This window comes from Garra rufa, chromosome 7 (assembly GCF_049309525.1).
Source record: "Garra rufa chromosome 7, GarRuf1.0, whole genome shotgun sequence".
Lineage (NCBI taxonomy): Eukaryota > Metazoa > Chordata > Actinopteri > Cypriniformes > Cyprinidae > Garra > Garra rufa.
The window spans coordinates 50,258,794-50,276,319 of record NC_133367.1 but is presented as its reverse complement, the minus strand read 5'-3'; the positions used below and the strand labels follow the sequence as shown (position 1 = coordinate 50,276,319).

Below are 17,526 nucleotides of genomic sequence, written 5' to 3'. Positions count from 1 at the left end.
CATCCTAACTCTTTGAAACTTTTTTCATACAAATAACTATTCATTATGATTAAACACAGTTTATTTCATAATTATGCAAAACTCCACGAATGAAAGAAAATTAAAAAACAAATCTGATCTCACTCTGCTCTGCACTCTATGTGTGTGTTTGTGTGGTAAGTGGCTGAGTGTAAGGAGGTGGGATGGGTGGTAAGAGAAAGAGTCAGACAGGAGGAGAGGCAGTTAGGGTTAGTCCAAAGGGTTATTGTGAATGCATGTGCCAACTGGGCACCGTTTTCCTGATGCTATCGTGATGGCGACTGCCAGACGGCGAGGGCCCGGTCAACGCTGCTTGCAGCTTTAATTCTTCTTCTTCTTCTCCAAAATGAAAAGTCTTTTTGAGGGCCTAAACATGCCCAAAAACTCACGAAACTTTGCACACGCATCAGACCTGGCGAAAATTTACATCTGATATGGTTTTAAGAAGTGGGTGTGGCAAAATGGCTCGATAGCGCCACCTATAAAATTTCAACGGAGTGCGCCTCGAGCTACGTTTCACGTACATGTACGAAACTCGGTACACACATGTAACACATCAATACCTACAAAAAAGTCTCCTGGTGCAACATCCGAAACCCAACAGGAAGTCTGTTATATTGAATTTCCTGTACGATTTTTGTGCAGTTTTTGCCATTTTCATGCCTCGTACTTTAACGAACTCCTCCTACAGTTTTTATCCGATCATCTTCAAATTTGCTGAGTGTCATCATAAGGCCTTTGCGATGTTAAATTGCGAAGCTTTAGAGTTTTCGTCGAAGGGCGTGTCCGTGGCGGCCTGACAAACTTTGATGTTTCGCCATGAAAAAGGAAGTTGCTATTACTCAGGCATACAATGTCCGATCTGCCTCAAACTTCACATGTTTGATGACAGTCCGGTCCTGAACACATGTCAGTGCCCAAATTCAGTTATAGTCATAGCGCCACCTGCTGACAACAGGAAATGACATGTTTAACACTGTTACGGACTCCTAGAAACATATTGAAAAGCGTTAACAAGTCTTAAATAGGCTAGCAACATGCTACAAACATGCTAAAACATGCTAGCAACACTTAGCTAAGAGCTAAAGCATGCTATTAATACAAATACAAAAGGAAATTGCTGTAACTCATGTATATAATGTTGAATCTGACCCAAACTTAATATTCAACATGCTACAAAAATAATAAAGCATGCTAGCAACACTTAGCTAATATGCTAAAGCATGCTAATAATACAATGAAACAGGAAGTTACTCTAACTCAGGCATACAATGTCCAATCAGCCCCAAACTTAACATGTTTGATAAGAATCCTGGCCTAAACACACACCAATGCCCGTATTCAGTTATAGTCATAGCGCCACCAGCTGGTAACAGGAAGCCACATGTTTAATACTGTTGTGGATGCCTAGCAACATTTAAAAAAAAATTCAACAACTGTTAAACAGGGTAGCAACATGCTAGAAACATGCTATAACATGTTAGCAACATTTAGCTAAGTGCTAAAGCATGCTCTTAATGCAATGAAACAGGAAGTTACTGTAACTCAGGCATGCAATGTCCAATCAGCCCCAAACTTCACATGTTTGATAACAGTCCTGGCCTGAAGATATCTACATGCCAATATTCAGTTATAGTTATAGCGCCACCTACTGTCAACAGGAAGTGACATGTTTAACACTGTGACACACTATTAGCAACACACTAAAAAAGCCATTGAGTGCTAAACTAGTTTAAAACGTACTCAAACATGCTAGCAACACTTACTTAGTGCTAAAGCATGTTGTTAAAGACATAAAACAGGAAGTTACTGTAACTCAGACATGCAATGTCCAATCAGCCCCAAACTTCACGTTTGATAAGACTCCTGGCCTGAAGATATATACATGCCCATATTCAGTTATAGTCACAGCGCCACCTGCTGACAACAGGAAGTGATGTTTAATGGTGTTACGGACTCCTAGCAACATATTAAAAAGCGTCAGCAAGTTTTAAATAGGCTAGCATCATTCTAGAATCATGTTAAAACATGCTAGCAACACTTAGTTAAGAGCTAAAGCATGATATTAATACAAAGAAAAATACGTGTAACTCATGCATACAATGTCCAATCTGACCCAAGCTTAATATGTTTGATAAGAGTCCTGGTCTGAACACAAGCCCATGCCCATATTCAGTTATAGTGATAGTGCCACCTGCTGGCAACAGGAAGTCACATGTTTAATACTGTTGTGGATGCCAAGCAACATTTTAAAAATATCAACAAGTGTTAAATAGGGTAGCAACATGCTAGAAACATGTTAGCAACATTTAGCTAAGTGCTAAAGCATACTCTTAATGCAATGAAACAGGAAGTTACTGTAACTCAGGCATGCAATGTCCAATCAGCCCCAAACTTAATATGTTTGATAAGAGTCCTGGCCTGAATACATTTACATGCCAATATTTAGTTATAGTCATAGCGCCACCAGCTGGCAACAGCAAATTACTTGTTTTACACTAACTTAAGCATGCAATGTACAATTTGCACCAAACTTGACATGTTTGCCAATAGTCCTGGCCTGAAGACATCTAAAAGCCAATATTTTGTAATAGCGCCACCTGTTGGCAGCAGGATATATCATGACTTACACTCAAGCATGCCATGTTCAAGCTTCACCAAACTTCATATGTTTGATAAAAGCACTGGCCTGAACACATCTGCATGCCAATATTCAGTTATAGGCATAGCGCCACCAGCTGGCACAAGGAAGATTGGCACATATCAATGACTTTGACATATTCCTCCTACATTTTCTGTGTTAATAGCATAGTGCCCACCATTCCCCACCGATCGGCGGTGAGCCCGAGTGCGAGGGCCCTACCATCGCTGCTTGCAGCTTTAATTAATTCTACATTTCCAATTGTAATTCCATTGAGATTACTCTTTTGAAATACAAATTGAGAAATTGCACTGCTTTAAAAACAAATAAGGAGATACAGGGCATCCCTGCCTAACCCCACAGTTTAAAAAAACCTTGGAGAGGTACCACAGCTTAATTTAATTGAGCTATTTGCATTTCTATACAGCATTTTAACCATATTACAAAATATATCACCAAAACCAATTTCTTTAAGGGCCTGAAATAAAAAATCATGTTCTAAAGTGTCAAAGGCTTTATAATAATCCAAGAAAAAGATGAAACTGTCTTCATTAATTATGTCAGAATAATCCAAAATGTCTAATATTATTCTTATATTATTCGATATGTGTCTATTTTGCATAAAGCCCGATTGCGTTTCATCAATGACAGAATGTAATATACCTTTTAATCTTTGAGCTAATACTATAGCAATTATTTTGTAATCATTGTTTAACAACGTTATAGGACGGTAATTATCTAATAAATTAGGATTTTTATTTGGCTTGGGAATTAAAGTAATCAAACCTTGGCATAAAGTGGGTGGAAGAAAAGATTTATTTACACTTTCCTTTTAAACATTTAACAAGAAGGGAGCTATTTTTTTATTAAAACATATTATAAAATTCTGATGTGAGGCCATCTGTGCCGGGCGATTTGTTTAATTTGAATGATTTAATTGTTCCTCCACTTCTTTTAAAGTAATTGGAGCCTCACAAAAGGCTTGATCCGCATTACTCAATTTATTTATGTCTGATAAAGATTCAAAAAAATCGAGAGCATGTTGTTTGTGAAAATTAGATGTATACAAATCATAATAAAATTTGGCACAAAAATTAGCGATAACTTTCTGGTCTTCACAGAGTGTTTCATCAATTATAAGCTTTTCAATCTAATTTTTTTTAATTTGTTGCTTTTCCAATCTAAAAAAATAAGAAGAATTTTGTTCACCTTCTTCCAACCGTTTTTTCCGTGATCTAACAAAAGCTCCCTCAGCTATTTGTTTATAATACTCATCTAACATATTTTGATAATGGGTAAGTTCAACCTTTTCAGCATCAGATAAAACAGACTTAGACAAAAGATCTGAAATTTTATAAATTGTAGAATTTTCATCATTTCTTTTCTTTTTCGCCAATTTACTACTAAATGTTCGTAAAAATTTACCAATTTCGTATTTTGCTAACTCCCAATTACTACCAAAATTATTTTCTTTATTTGCTTTTTCCCAATAACTGCAAATTATGACATTGATTTTTTTTCCTTTACTTCTTTATAACTAAGCAATGTAACATTTAATTTCCAATAGGAAGTAGTTCTTTGCAAATTAGCAGTATTTGAAAAGGGAATAAATAAAGAGATGCATTTGTGATCAGAAAGTGGTGATGGAATAATGTCAGATCTAGTATTATTTAAATCTCTAGAGATAAGCCACAAATCGATTCGAGACTGTTTTGAAAGAGAATTATTGCACCATGTAAAACATTTTTGAGAAGGATGAGTCTCTCTCCAACTGTCAACTAAAGAAAATCGTTCCATGAACGTCTTTAAATAAAGATGTGAATTATCTGCTGCTTTTGGAGGACATCTGTCTAAGATACCATCCAAAGCAACATTAAAGTCGCCTCCAAAAATTAAAAATGAATTTGGGTATTTGGTTAGTAAATTCAAAACGTGTTCTTCCACTTGATCAATAAGTTTTTCGTTGTCTTTGTGTTGATTAAACCCATAAATATTAACAATACACATTACATTTGAAGTTTCTATTACAAGGCAAATATAACGGCCATTTGGGTCACAATTAGAATGTATAATCTTTCCATTAAACTGATTCTTAAGGATACAAACCCCAGCTGAATTACTTGTTCCATGAGCCATCCATAAATCTAAACCCCATTGAGATCTCCAAAAATTACAATCCTCTTTGGTGGAATGACATTCTTGCAAAAAACAAAAGTCAGTTTTAAATGTTTTAAGATATAAAAATATTGCTTCCCTTTTTGTAAGGTTTCTTAACCCTCTTGTATTAAAAGAAATTAAAGATAGTGACATGAAAGAGAAATCTCTAATATAAAGGCAGATAAAACAGATATTTGCAATAGGTTTAGCAAAAATATACTCAGAATGATGAGAACAGCAAACTCTAAACCAACATAAATGAAGTAGTGCAAATCAAAGTGCACATCTCTACATTACAGAACAGCAATTCCTCAGAACACAATCAACTTTTCTATAATGCAAGTTCAATTAACAAAGTAATAGCATTATCCAACTGACCTTCAATCCTCCATAGGCAACAATATTACCAAAGAAACAACTTTTTTTTTTCTTTAAAGCAACAGGCATTACAAAAATAAAATGTTTCAAGTATCAAAATGTCAAAAAAGGTCTAAATAAAAATATGGTGGCATTCATTTGTATTTAGTTTACCTCATAATACCCGTTAAATTCCTTAAGATTAAATTTAGAAACAGAATGAAACTTACAAAAAATAATTTAATTCAAATTTCAATATCCCAAAACACCACCGGCCTCTTAATTAAACAGACTCTTGTTAACCTCCTGTCTCAGTACAAAAAAAAAAAAAAACTCTAATTGCTTATCTGGAGTATAATGTTTCATGCTGGAGGGAATATTTCGATTCCTTCAACAAAGGCCCTACCTCCAATAAAGTAGGCACGTTTGTTGTCTTTTCTTGCTTTTTCCACTGCTGGCCATAGTTTATTTCTTCTTTCTTTATCCGCAAGAGACAAGTCCTCTGACATTTTCATGTTATTTTCCAGCAGAAATGTAGACTCCTTTGCTGCACGCCACACAGCATCACGGTAGAAACGGGAAACAAACTGCAGAATAATTCCTCTGGTCTTATTCGGCTGTTTGCGACCTAGCCGGTGTACTGTGTCAATGGCATTGGAAAGTTTGTCCTTGTCTTCTGGTAAGAGATGTTGACAAACCTCAATTACCTTTCCACGCACATCCTCTCTTTCTCTTTCTGGAGTAGCATACAGTCGTAGATTCCACCGTCGTGAGTAACTTTCCAGCTGTGACAGCCTTCTGTCTTGCTCCATGGTATTCTGCTCCATTTTGCCCAGCGTAGATTCCACCACTCCGTACTTGGCCTTCAGACTGGTAACTTCAGCACTCATAAATCCGACAGCTTCCTTCACATTTGTAATTTGTCTGGTATTTTCAGTGATTATCTCCTTCATGGAAGTAATCGCTCTTATATTTTCACCGATCATATTTTCCAAAGAATCTGACCGAGCGTTTATTAGTTGCGAAAGAGCTCCGATTTGAGAGAGAATGTCAGCAACATCCGAATGTTGCGTTTTACGCTGTTTGGGTGCAGGAGACTTGCATGGAGTGTCGGGACGTGCAGGGAATTCCTCCTCACATAACATAAATTCGTCAGAGTCCATGTCTATTTTGGCATAATCATGTAAATTTTCGGTCACTAAACTTGAAGACTCAGAAACTTGCGGCATTGCAGTATTTGCTTCACTAGCCGGATTAGCTTTCACCTGAGACGCACTCCTGTTCTTCCTTTTTTCGGATTTGCCCATTGTGTCACGTTCACTTCAAGGGCAGTTATTGTCTAAATACTCTTCTAGGTTAAACAAAGTAAAAAAGCCGGTTTCAAAATGCACCACAAGCTATTTTTAACTATTCGAGTTTGCGGAGCTCACCCATTCACTTGTTGCAAGAGCGCCATCTTGAACCCCCTCAACGTTACTGTTGTTGATCATTATAGAGTCTGGGAACGTGACGTCAGCAACGCAATGCATGTTGGGAATTTAGGTAACGGAGCTGCGGTAGACACTATTTGTTAATTGCCACAATCGCACTCACGACCGGCATGTACGCCGACTGTCAAATGTTCGATTTTTCAGCTTTCTAGCTTGGACAAATCAACTTGGATCCCAAGTGTCCACAAAACGGCGTCGCATGGCGTGGGTAGCAGATTAATATGTGCCCCAGCGTTGTTATGAAACCATAAAGTAAGAAATTAATGCTGTCAAATCAGTTGCTCTCAAGGAATGTCATCCAACGTAAACTTTTCCGTGTAAATATGTTCATGTATTGTGTGTATTTATAAGTATATATTATGTATGTAAACATAATGTAAAACATAAAATCATGTCTTAGGACAACTTTTACTTTTTTGATCCACTTTAAATGTTGACTACTAATATATACATACACTGTAGATATAGATATAACGCGTGTAAAATATAAACATGTATATACACATATACTCAATGTTTTACAGCCTTCAGTTATGCCGTGTTCCAGGCAACCCGTTACTCGTGTTTTTCAACCTTCTACCCCTGAAAGTGCACTGGAGCGACAGTCAAACCGTGACTTCCCATCTGTGAACTTGTTCTAGATCGATGTAAGTTACTCCCAGTTGCGAGCTCTGATATCACATGCGGTGCGGTGTTTATGCAAGTTGTACACGGTGGAAAAATAGACTTTAGGACAATATAACGTTGCATTCAAATTAATAATAATAATATAATAATAATAAATGCGCTCAGACAGTTTGGTACGACTTGCCTGGAACGCCTGACTCCTGGTTTGATGTCTGATTTACGGGCAGGGGCGCCGCTAAGGGGGGGTAAGTTAGGATAATTCTAAGGGCCCACGCCTTTTAGGGTCCCCCAGAGATCTGCTTTTGTGTGGTAGGGGGGGCCCAACCTCATATTTTGTCATAGGGCCCAAAACTGCGAACGGCGCCCGTTTACGGGCATTAAAATCTGCCTGGAACGCAGCATTAAACATGCATTATCTGTTTTGCATATTGCATACCACGTTGCAGCAATAAACTGAAAAAACACGAACATTTCTGTATCCCTTTATTTGTGTAACACACTGAGGTATATGTGTACAGTTCACAGTCACATAAGAATCGACAAAATGTAAAAGTTCAGTTCCACTACTATATAGTGCAAACACAACTGGTGTAAGATGTGACAGTGCTGTACACTTCAAGTATCAAGAACAGAGGTAACAATGCAGTAGGTAAAAAGGCAAATAACACCACAAACAAGGAAGGAAAACACCATCTGGGAATGTTAAGTGCAGGATCTCATTTTGATCGTCCACCACTCTTTATGCTTGTACAGATCGAGCCGTTGATTATTTTTAGTTTTCCTAATACCTCAGCTTTGACACTTCATTAAGCTTTTGTCGGTATAGAAGATTTTGCTTTTCCTTGGATCGGTGCATTGTTTTTTCTTTTTAATATTACTATCTTGTAATACTGACGGCTGACGACGTTACCTAAAACATGGCGGCGACTACCCATAATTCAATGCACAGTGACGTAGTTTGCCAAGCTCTATAAGGTTGAAGACTACAACCAAAGAACTTATACAAGCACAGTAGGTTAACATAATCTTTAATATAAAACAATGTAAAAAAAAATGTGGTCATATATATTTTTATTCTGAAAGTCATCTTAAAATGTCACAGGTGTAAAATTCATTTATTATGGAAATATTGCCGATATGTGTACATTTTATTTTTGTTTAAATTTTGGCTGTTAATGCACATCTAAATATGCTGGCCTAAATTTGTCATTTTTTTTTACTTATAAATATTACTAATTGTTATTTTAAATATTACATAGATAAAAAAAAAAATATATATATATATATATATATATATATATATATTATATTTTTTTTTTTTTTTTTTTTTTTACTTGTGTAGGTCTTGTTAACTGTAAATCTGTCAGTCCAGAAGTGAGGGAAGAATACAGAGTGGAGTTTGAGCTCAAGGTGCTCTTGCTGTGGATACATCTACAAAAACACCTTTGGATACAGAGACAATGGAAAGAAGGGGATCTTCACAGCATTCTATTCAGACAAAGAGATGCTGGCTTCTGTTCAATGGACTGCTGCTACAAAACGAATAAATGTTTTTGTTTACTTGAATTTAAAACAAAACAAATTTTTTTTGTGTGTGTGTTAATTCTGTGGTGTTTTATTAACTAGTTTTCTGGATCGAGCAAAACATTGTTTTCAGGGTAATATATTACAACAGGTTTTTGTTTGTTTAAATTAGTGTATTAACTAATGTTAACTATGATATGATATAGTAGACACAATTTTCTATGAAATACATAGACCTACACTTTATTGGCTGAATAATATTTACCTTTTGAATGTTGAGCGTTATTAACTGTTGAATAATTGCTGAAGCGGGACAAAATGCCAGATTTCCAACACGTTGAACTGAGCAATGCCACTGTACCATTTTAATAGGCTACTTTTAACCGCGTATAGCTCAGTAATTTCAGTTTTATGTATTTTCTGAGAGGGGGAGGGATTTTTGTTGGGAAAGTCGGAGGAGAGACGCACACTTCGATTAGAAACACATGCAGCATCTTAATTGTTAAGAAAAAGGTATTCCTAATAAATGTCTCGAATATTTTATGTTCAATGCTTCTCTTTCTTTTTTGAATTATTAGACATTTCTTTCAAACGCCTAGGTCTGTTTAATTTCCTTAATTAAAAAAAAAATTCTAGCACTATTTTTAAACGTTTTTTCAAGCAATAATATATAAATGATCTCATGTAAATGCTTGTTTAAAACCAGGGATTAAAAACGAATTCCAAGTAAAAACGGTATTTTTCTTTACATTCCCAGAGAGCGAAACAAACGAAATTAAACATTACTTAATAAATTCAAGGCACTATAATTTCTTTATTCATTTGATGCAACTATTATAGCTATACAATTAATAGGGGCTATATATAAAATAATTACACTGTAGATCAAATAATTCTCATATAAAGGAAAGACAAAATAAAACAAACTGTATTCAATCTGTATTTTTCTTGTAATCAAGAACATCTCTTTTGACAAAATGACCTGATTAATGGCGAATGATGTTTGACAGTGAACGCATCTCCACCGCAGCCGCGTCAGTCCAAATATTAAACATGCGGGTCAGGAAGCGGGTCGGGTACAATATTTTCTCTCTTTTTTTGCGGTCCGAGTTGCGGGCGGGTTAGTTGAAAACGTCGGTCAGGTTCGGGTTGTTTATACATTGACTCGCACATCACTAATAGTCATTAAAGAAGGAACTCTTACCCCTCAAAATATCATTAAATGCATTTTTTTTTGACATCTGACAAGATTTGTACTGGTATTTCAAGTATTTTACATATTGTATTGTAACTTTAGGGTTAAAATGACATAGAGACATATTTTTTAAATGACACATAAAATGATATTTTTGCTTCCACTTAGCAATAAATATGACCTGAATAAAATGGCTTCATTTTAATATGTTGTATATACACTCACTGAAAATAATACTTAAAGATATTATGCTTTTAATCCATTAAATTTGTTAAAACGCTCTAAAGTTATGCAATTTAAAACTTTAACTTTTAACACTGCTCAGTGTCTATATGTGTCCACACAGAGAGTTAAATTAACACTGGGGATTTTGCTGTGTACGTATTGGACCTGATTCATCTTCGTCATCGCGCTGCAGCCTGCAGGACCTCTTGATCTTTTCCTGAAACAGTCAGAAGAAAACCTCAGTGCTTCATGAGGCTTCATTTCCCTATCCATATAAAGCATATTACATCTACATACATACCCGAGAACTGCTTATATGTATATATTTGTATGTCTGACCTGTTTTCTGTTGTTTGTGTAATTGTGTAATTGTTGAGTCAGAGGAGGAGGTGAAGTTGAGCGCTACTGTGGGCGACTCTTATTGTGAAGTTTGTCTCTCAGTAGACCAGACAAGTGAGTGTGCAGCAGTAGTGCCATGAACGAGTCAAAACCCTTTATCAAACGTCTATATTGTGGATACCTGTATATTTTGTTTGTTTATTTTCGTACAGTCTTTTTTTTTGCACTTTGTAAATACTACACACCTGTGGATCACCTGAACCTCACTGTAAATAAACATCATCTTGCACCAGAGTGCACTTTACAGCCAAGACATCCTCTACATTTCTGTGAGTGCAGTTAGATATAATAGAAGTCCCACTGTGAAATCACTGTGTAAGTAATGCAATTATTAGCTTGAAATATACTGTAATTTCACACTAAAAATGTTATGGTACAGTTAGTATGTCCAATATACTTAAATATACAAAAAATGTTCATGTGAGACTGAAAAAAAAAAAATCTAGGCTGAATGAAAATAAAGAACAAAACTCCTTCAGATATGAGTCTTGTTCAGGACGTGTTGTTTTGATTCACTTGTTCGGAGCTTGTAGAGTTTCCACTGTCAAATACTGTACAATAAAGAGAAAGATTAAATACACTAAGATCTGCTTTAATAGAAGATAATTAATGAAAGCATTGACTCAATAACTTACAGTAGTTTCTTCAGTTTACAGTGTGGGTCCTTTAGTAGAGCAGAGCGCAGCTTCTTTCCTGTCTCTTCTGGTTTATTCAATCTCAGATCCAGTTCTCTCAGGTGTGAGGAGTTTGATCTCAGAGCTGAAATCAGAGCAGCACAGCCTTCCTCTCCAATACTGCAGTTAATCAGCCTGTAGAGAGTGAAGAACATGAATGATCTCTGAGATTGTGTTTAATCTTTAGAGTGAGAGTGTGTTTGTATGAGCACTACTTTTTCTATACAGCAGGATCAGCGTTTGAGAGATTTTTTGATTTGCCAGCAGCTAAAACATTAATTTAAATGCACTCTACTCACATGATTCCTGATTGTGATGCTCAACTTGATTATGCTATATAGGTATAAACAATAGGTGTTCTCCTACAACTGTCTGTCATGTGCTTTGATTTATGATATGAGCAGCTTGCTGTGATGAGGCTGTGTTCCCCACACGTGAATATAACATGCTGCACTTTGGTAGTTTACATAAAAAAGAAATCTAGTTAATAAATATCTCTAGTTTTAATAATTTTAAGTTTGGCCAATAACTCCCAGCAGTGATGTGTTTTTGTGTAGTTGATTCTGTGAAAACTCATTTTTTTGTTTTGTTTTTATGTTGTAGATTTAAGAAGCAAATGAGAATCACTAAAATTATTAAATATATTTTGAGACAAAGGTCGTCTTAATGATTCCCATTTTGGTTTAAGATAATTAAAGCAACAGTTTTTCAATAACGAAAGAATATGTAAAAGTATGGTGTTTGGGGTAAAAATCGCCCTGCTGTTGGGGCTAAAGGCACAATAATTTACAAAATAATGAATAGATGACTGACTTTTCCATTTGTTGACATGACTCAGATGGTAAATATCATATATTATGTTGGATGTGTATCTTAGAGATCATCACCATGTTTATAATGAAACAATCATATTTAAAAACATATTAAACATATAAAACATATCATTTGTTGTTACTACTGTAAATCCATATTAAATTATTATGGGATCTACTTCAATGCTTTCAGAATCTTCACTTTTTAAAATGATTTTGTCTCTGTTTTAAATGTTTTATTTAACATATTTTAATGACAGTAGCCTATATTTATTTATTGATTATTTTATTTAACAAAATAAGCAGAAAATAGTATAACTTAGCTAAAGTGATAGTTTTGAACAAGTATTAAAGTATTAAAAAACATTAGCTAAAGTATTTATGTGCATTTGCCCCATGCTGGTTAGCCTTATAGCATGTGATTGTGAAACACGAAACTTACTTAAATAAATTTATAGTGAAATTGTTATTTTTCATGTTAATAAGGTCAATTCTGATCAAGAACAATGCACTGTGGCTTTAATCCAGCGTAAGCAGCGCAGAAGAAAATGGGCGAGCCGAAAGGTTTCTGATTGGTGAAAGGAGTTTTACTGTATTGGCCAATCAGCGTTAAACTTTTGTTCCTTATCAGGTGATTTGTAAACCGCCAAACAAACTTTAAGAAGAAGAAGGCCAATCAGCATTCAACATAAGTAATTTCCTTTAGGCAAGACAAGATGGCGGTGGTAAGATATGGAGTAATTCATATATGTTTATCTATGCTTTATATAACGTAATTATGTATATTACAATAGCTTATTCTAATGCAAATTACTTTGTGTTATTCCTTGCAGCATTTAGTAATCAGTTTAACGTTACTGTTGTTGACAGACACATGTTACAGTGAGAAAAACTGACTGGGCAGTATATATTTAACTATTTTATTAACTAAACAAGGTTTTTAAAAATAAATAGAAAGTTTATTGCATTAATTCAGATTTTTATTTATTTATTTTTTACTTGGAAATCTGTCAGTCCAGAAGTGAGGGAAGAATACAGAGTGAAGTTTGAGCTCAAGGTGCTCTTGCTGTGGATACATCTACAAAAACACCTTTTTTGTGAATAAAGCTGTGTCTGTTTGTTAAATTGGTTGTCATTTAGCAGAAAGTTACTAAACACTTGACTAATTTTTCAATTCTGTGGTGTTTTATTAACTAGTTTTCTCTATCAAGCAAAACATTGTTTTCAGGGTAACATACTACAATCGGTTTTGTTTGTTAAAATTAATGTATGAACTAACATTAACTGTGAACAATACATTTGATACAGTATTTTTCAAGCTTTGTTAATATTAGTTAATAAAAATACAGCTGTTCATCGTTGTTTGTTCACTTCACAGTGCTTTAATGTTAACAAATACAACTTTTAATTTACTTTAACCTAAGAACAGCTAGTGACTGTGTTAAGAGGCTTTTGTATCCTAAAATAGTTGTAGTTTGTTTTTGATTACTATATTTACTATATACTATAGGTTTTGTAAACTTTTTTTATTATTGTAAAAGACTACAATATGTAAAATGAGAATATACAATAACATGTTGAAACAAAATAATAGTAATAAGAGACAGAAAAAAAGAGAAAGGAAAAAAATATATATATAGTAGTTGTAGTATGTATTGCTATAAGAGACTGTCGATTTTTTACTATTATATATATTTTTAATTATTAAATATGTATGTCATCTTTAATGTTCAATTGTAATGTAAAATTCAGTTATTTTAGATAAATATGACACTATAGGCGGTTAATAAATCAGTATCAGCCAAAGCCATCTTTGCACAGGTGTATTTATGGGTTAATGTTGATCAGAAGGCAGTAAATGTGTTTACACACCACAGTTGTAGAACATAATGTGATTAATGTTTTAAACATAACATTTTGAATAAAGAAATTTGAAATGAATTACAGAATGAAATGATTCTTGGAATATAAAAGGATTATCGCTAGAAGGTGGCAGTAAATCATTGAGTTTATGAAGGAGACGTCCAACAGATTCGTTCAAAACTCTGATTCATTCTGGTAGTGTTGTCAAAAATATCGATATTTCGATAAATATCAATACTGAAATATCTGAAGGATACCAATGCTAATTTCCCGAAGTATCGATACTAGCCGAGATGTCACTTTCACTTCTACAGCACACGTGACCGCAGTATCTGTCTCGTCTCATTCAAGAGAAGCCAACAGAAAGGCGAGTGCGGCACCCTGCGACCGACTTTGTTTGATAAAGAACACAGCAGGAGTGCTATCTGGAAATATTTCAGATATGAAACAAATGAACATGGAAAGCCGAAGCCAATATGCAAGAGTTGTTACAGAGCAGTGCTATCAAAAGGCGCTAACACCACTAACTTCGCAAAATGTATTTATTTTTTAAATCACACTATTCCAGATTCTGAATGCTATGAAAACACAGTGCTTAACAATTTACAACAATTCACCTTTCGTAATAAAGAGAAAAGACAAATATCTGAAGAAAAACACACTAACAAGCATAAAATCCACTGTTTCTGCTATTTATTCTGCCGTGGAGGTGTTTAGTGTCCCGCCAACAGCAGCAGCAGCATCAGCGAGCGCAAGTCTCTTCAGCAGAGGTCCACGTTCAGATGCACGCAGTAAAGGCTAAACTGGTGAGCAAAGCCACAGCTAAAGTAATTACCATGAATGTGGCAGGGAAAAAGTAAGGAGATATTAAAATGATTTATTAATAAACTAGTATTTTCTGAGTCAGTGTGGCAAAGATGAAGTTGACGATCCTAACTCACCATCTGCTCACTGGACGCGCTTTTAAAGCCTAAATGTATCTTTATGGATTAGGCCTATAGCTAATAAAAGAGTTTTGTTTTCGATTTGAATTATTTCGTTTTACAGTAGTGAAGTAATAATTTAAAGTAAATTTATTACTCTTACATTTATGAGCAAAAATGAAGTTTCACATGGCGCTTGCTAGCAGTGCAACGGATCGCAGATGATCACTCCACGGTTCGGTACGCATGTGGTTCGCGGATTAACTGTTAAATTTAACCATCATAGAGTAAAAGTGTATAATTTGCACATGTTTTGTCTTGCCAATTTACCCATTCAAACTAGTTAAACTGCTGCAGCAAAAGAGAACACGCGTGCTGTTTCTTTTTTTTTTTTTTTTACCGCTGCAGCTCATAGGCTACCTGAAGCGAGCACGCGCACAGAGAGAGAGAGACAGAGAGAGACGCGCGGTTCAGACTGCGTGATTCACAGATTGATTCCTCTTTAAAACTTATCATAACATGCATACATACAAAGTTATGTTTAATACCCTTTTTGGTATTCTGGTAAACACAGTCGGTTATGTCTTCAGTAAACCAAAACAGCTGAGAACGATGCGTGCCAGTATTAGAGACATGCATTAGGCCAGGGCTGCTCAACCCTGTTCCTGGAGATCTACTATCCTACAGAGTTCAGCTCCAACCCTAAACAAATACACCTGAACCCGCTAATTAACCTCTTAAGTAGCACTTGATAATTACAGACAGCTGTGTTGGAGCAGGGCTGGAACAAAAGTCTGCAGGTAGGTAGATCTCCAGGAGCAGGGTTGAGCAGCCCTGCATTAGGCCTTAAAGAGACAGCGTCCTATAAATACCTGCAGTGAGAAGCACTAGTTATTTTACCATTAAATATTACATTTCTGCACCTGAATACTAGTGTTATTGATTTAATTAGTAACTTTATGTTGTATTCATCTACACTTGTCATTTTAGTAATTGACTTTATTAGTTCAGCTAGTAGTTTTTGCTGTGGATTAGAAGTACTTAAAGTTAGCATTTAGTAATAATAATAAAAAAAGAACTTTTTTTGTTTTGTTTGTTTTTGCTGATCCGAAAAATTATCCGATCCGTGACTCCAAATCCGTGATATGATCCGAACCGTGAGTTTTGTGATCCGTTGCACCACTAGCGCTTGCACCTCCATGTCCTGCAAAGCTTTGACTCTCCGCACAAACGATTGGATATGCGCCTATTTGTACACATTTATCTAAGTTAAACCATTAAACTAATATTGTGATATGCTTTCAGTTTTTTTTTTATATATATATATCTAAGGATTTTAATTTAAATCGTGATGATTTGAGAAGGCTAAATTGATCTTTCTGCCGCTGGCCGCTTCTTCGTTATTTAAAAAAACAAAAACTTGAATTTCAAAAATAAAACGTGTTCCAAATATATTTCTAAATTAACTTTATAAACTAAAGAAATGAAAATAAATGTAATTAATGTTTGTTTAATAGCCCATTTAACTCTTATTTAGGCTTCTTTCTTATTTAAATGTATTATTTTGTTGATTTATTTTAGCGTTATGTAGGCTGCTTGTTCACCGACGGAACTGTTAACCACGCACGTTGGTGAATAATGTTTGAGCCTAATTTTTTTTAATATATAAACACCGCACCACCGCTGTAGTAAAAATCTGCCACCGTCACAGCCATACAGATCCTACCCTTCATAAATACGTGCACTACATGTTGTATTTAAATCTAAATTTAACAATCAAAGACTGACATGAATGTTTTTGCGCTGACTGAGTATTTATTGTGTACCTGTATGTGTTCTTGTCTGACGCTCATTCAGTAAAGATTTTAACTGAACACAGACCGCCAGAATGGACTTCTAGGCATAAATGGAAATGCTCGTGTGAATTTGTGACATTTACAGATAAGGATAGCGCCTCACAGGGCAAGTCATTACGCTATCAGCTTCAAAATAGAGATAGTTAAAAATAAGTAATCCTCATGTTTTGGGCAGCTTGGATCAGTAACTCTCCTGCAGCATCTCAGTCTGTTTCCTCCACTATTCTCAGATGCATTGTGTCTATAAATAAATCATTCAGTGCTGTAATTTGAAGCTGTAAATGCACTGTGGGCGGACCTGATTAATCCATAATGAGAATTGTTGTCGACGGATTTCATTATCGATAATAATCGATTTTATCGATTGGTTGTTGCAGCCCTAGTTTAAATGAACTTTAACTACTAACTTTAACTAAGATTAATAAATATTTTGGAAGTATTTTTCATTGTTTATTCATGTTAACTAATGTTAACAAATATCTTTTACCATTAACTTAAGTTCTAAGATTAGTTAGATAGTTAAGTTTTTTTTAAAGTGTGGTCTAAAAAAAAATAAAAAAAAATTACGACCTACACTACCAGTTGTATTTAAACAGCAAATAAAGCATGAAGCTAAAACACAAATGAAGTTAAGAAGCTGAACAGAGCTGTAGCAGTGTACATATGCATATACCTCATTTTCATGTTCTAGACTGTATTTATTTAAAAAAAAAAAAATCCTCAATATTGTGGTAGTTTTTATCTCTGTGGTATCGAAAATCATAT

General features: G+C 35.0%; 1 protein-coding gene across 1 annotated transcript in view; it reads right to left on the bottom strand.

The window, feature by feature from the left end:
* Nucleotides 1-6,480, bottom strand: part of LOC141338226 (uncharacterized) — a 46,986-nt gene extending 40,506 nt beyond the window's left edge. Inside the window, exon 1 of the mRNA XM_073843771.1 lies at nt 5,580-6,480. Within this exon, the coding sequence (XP_073699872.1) occupies nt 5,580-6,480 (901 nt within the window). The remainder of the gene's footprint in view (nt 1-5,579) is intronic.
* Nucleotides 6,481-17,526: the final 11,046 nt, after the last annotated feature.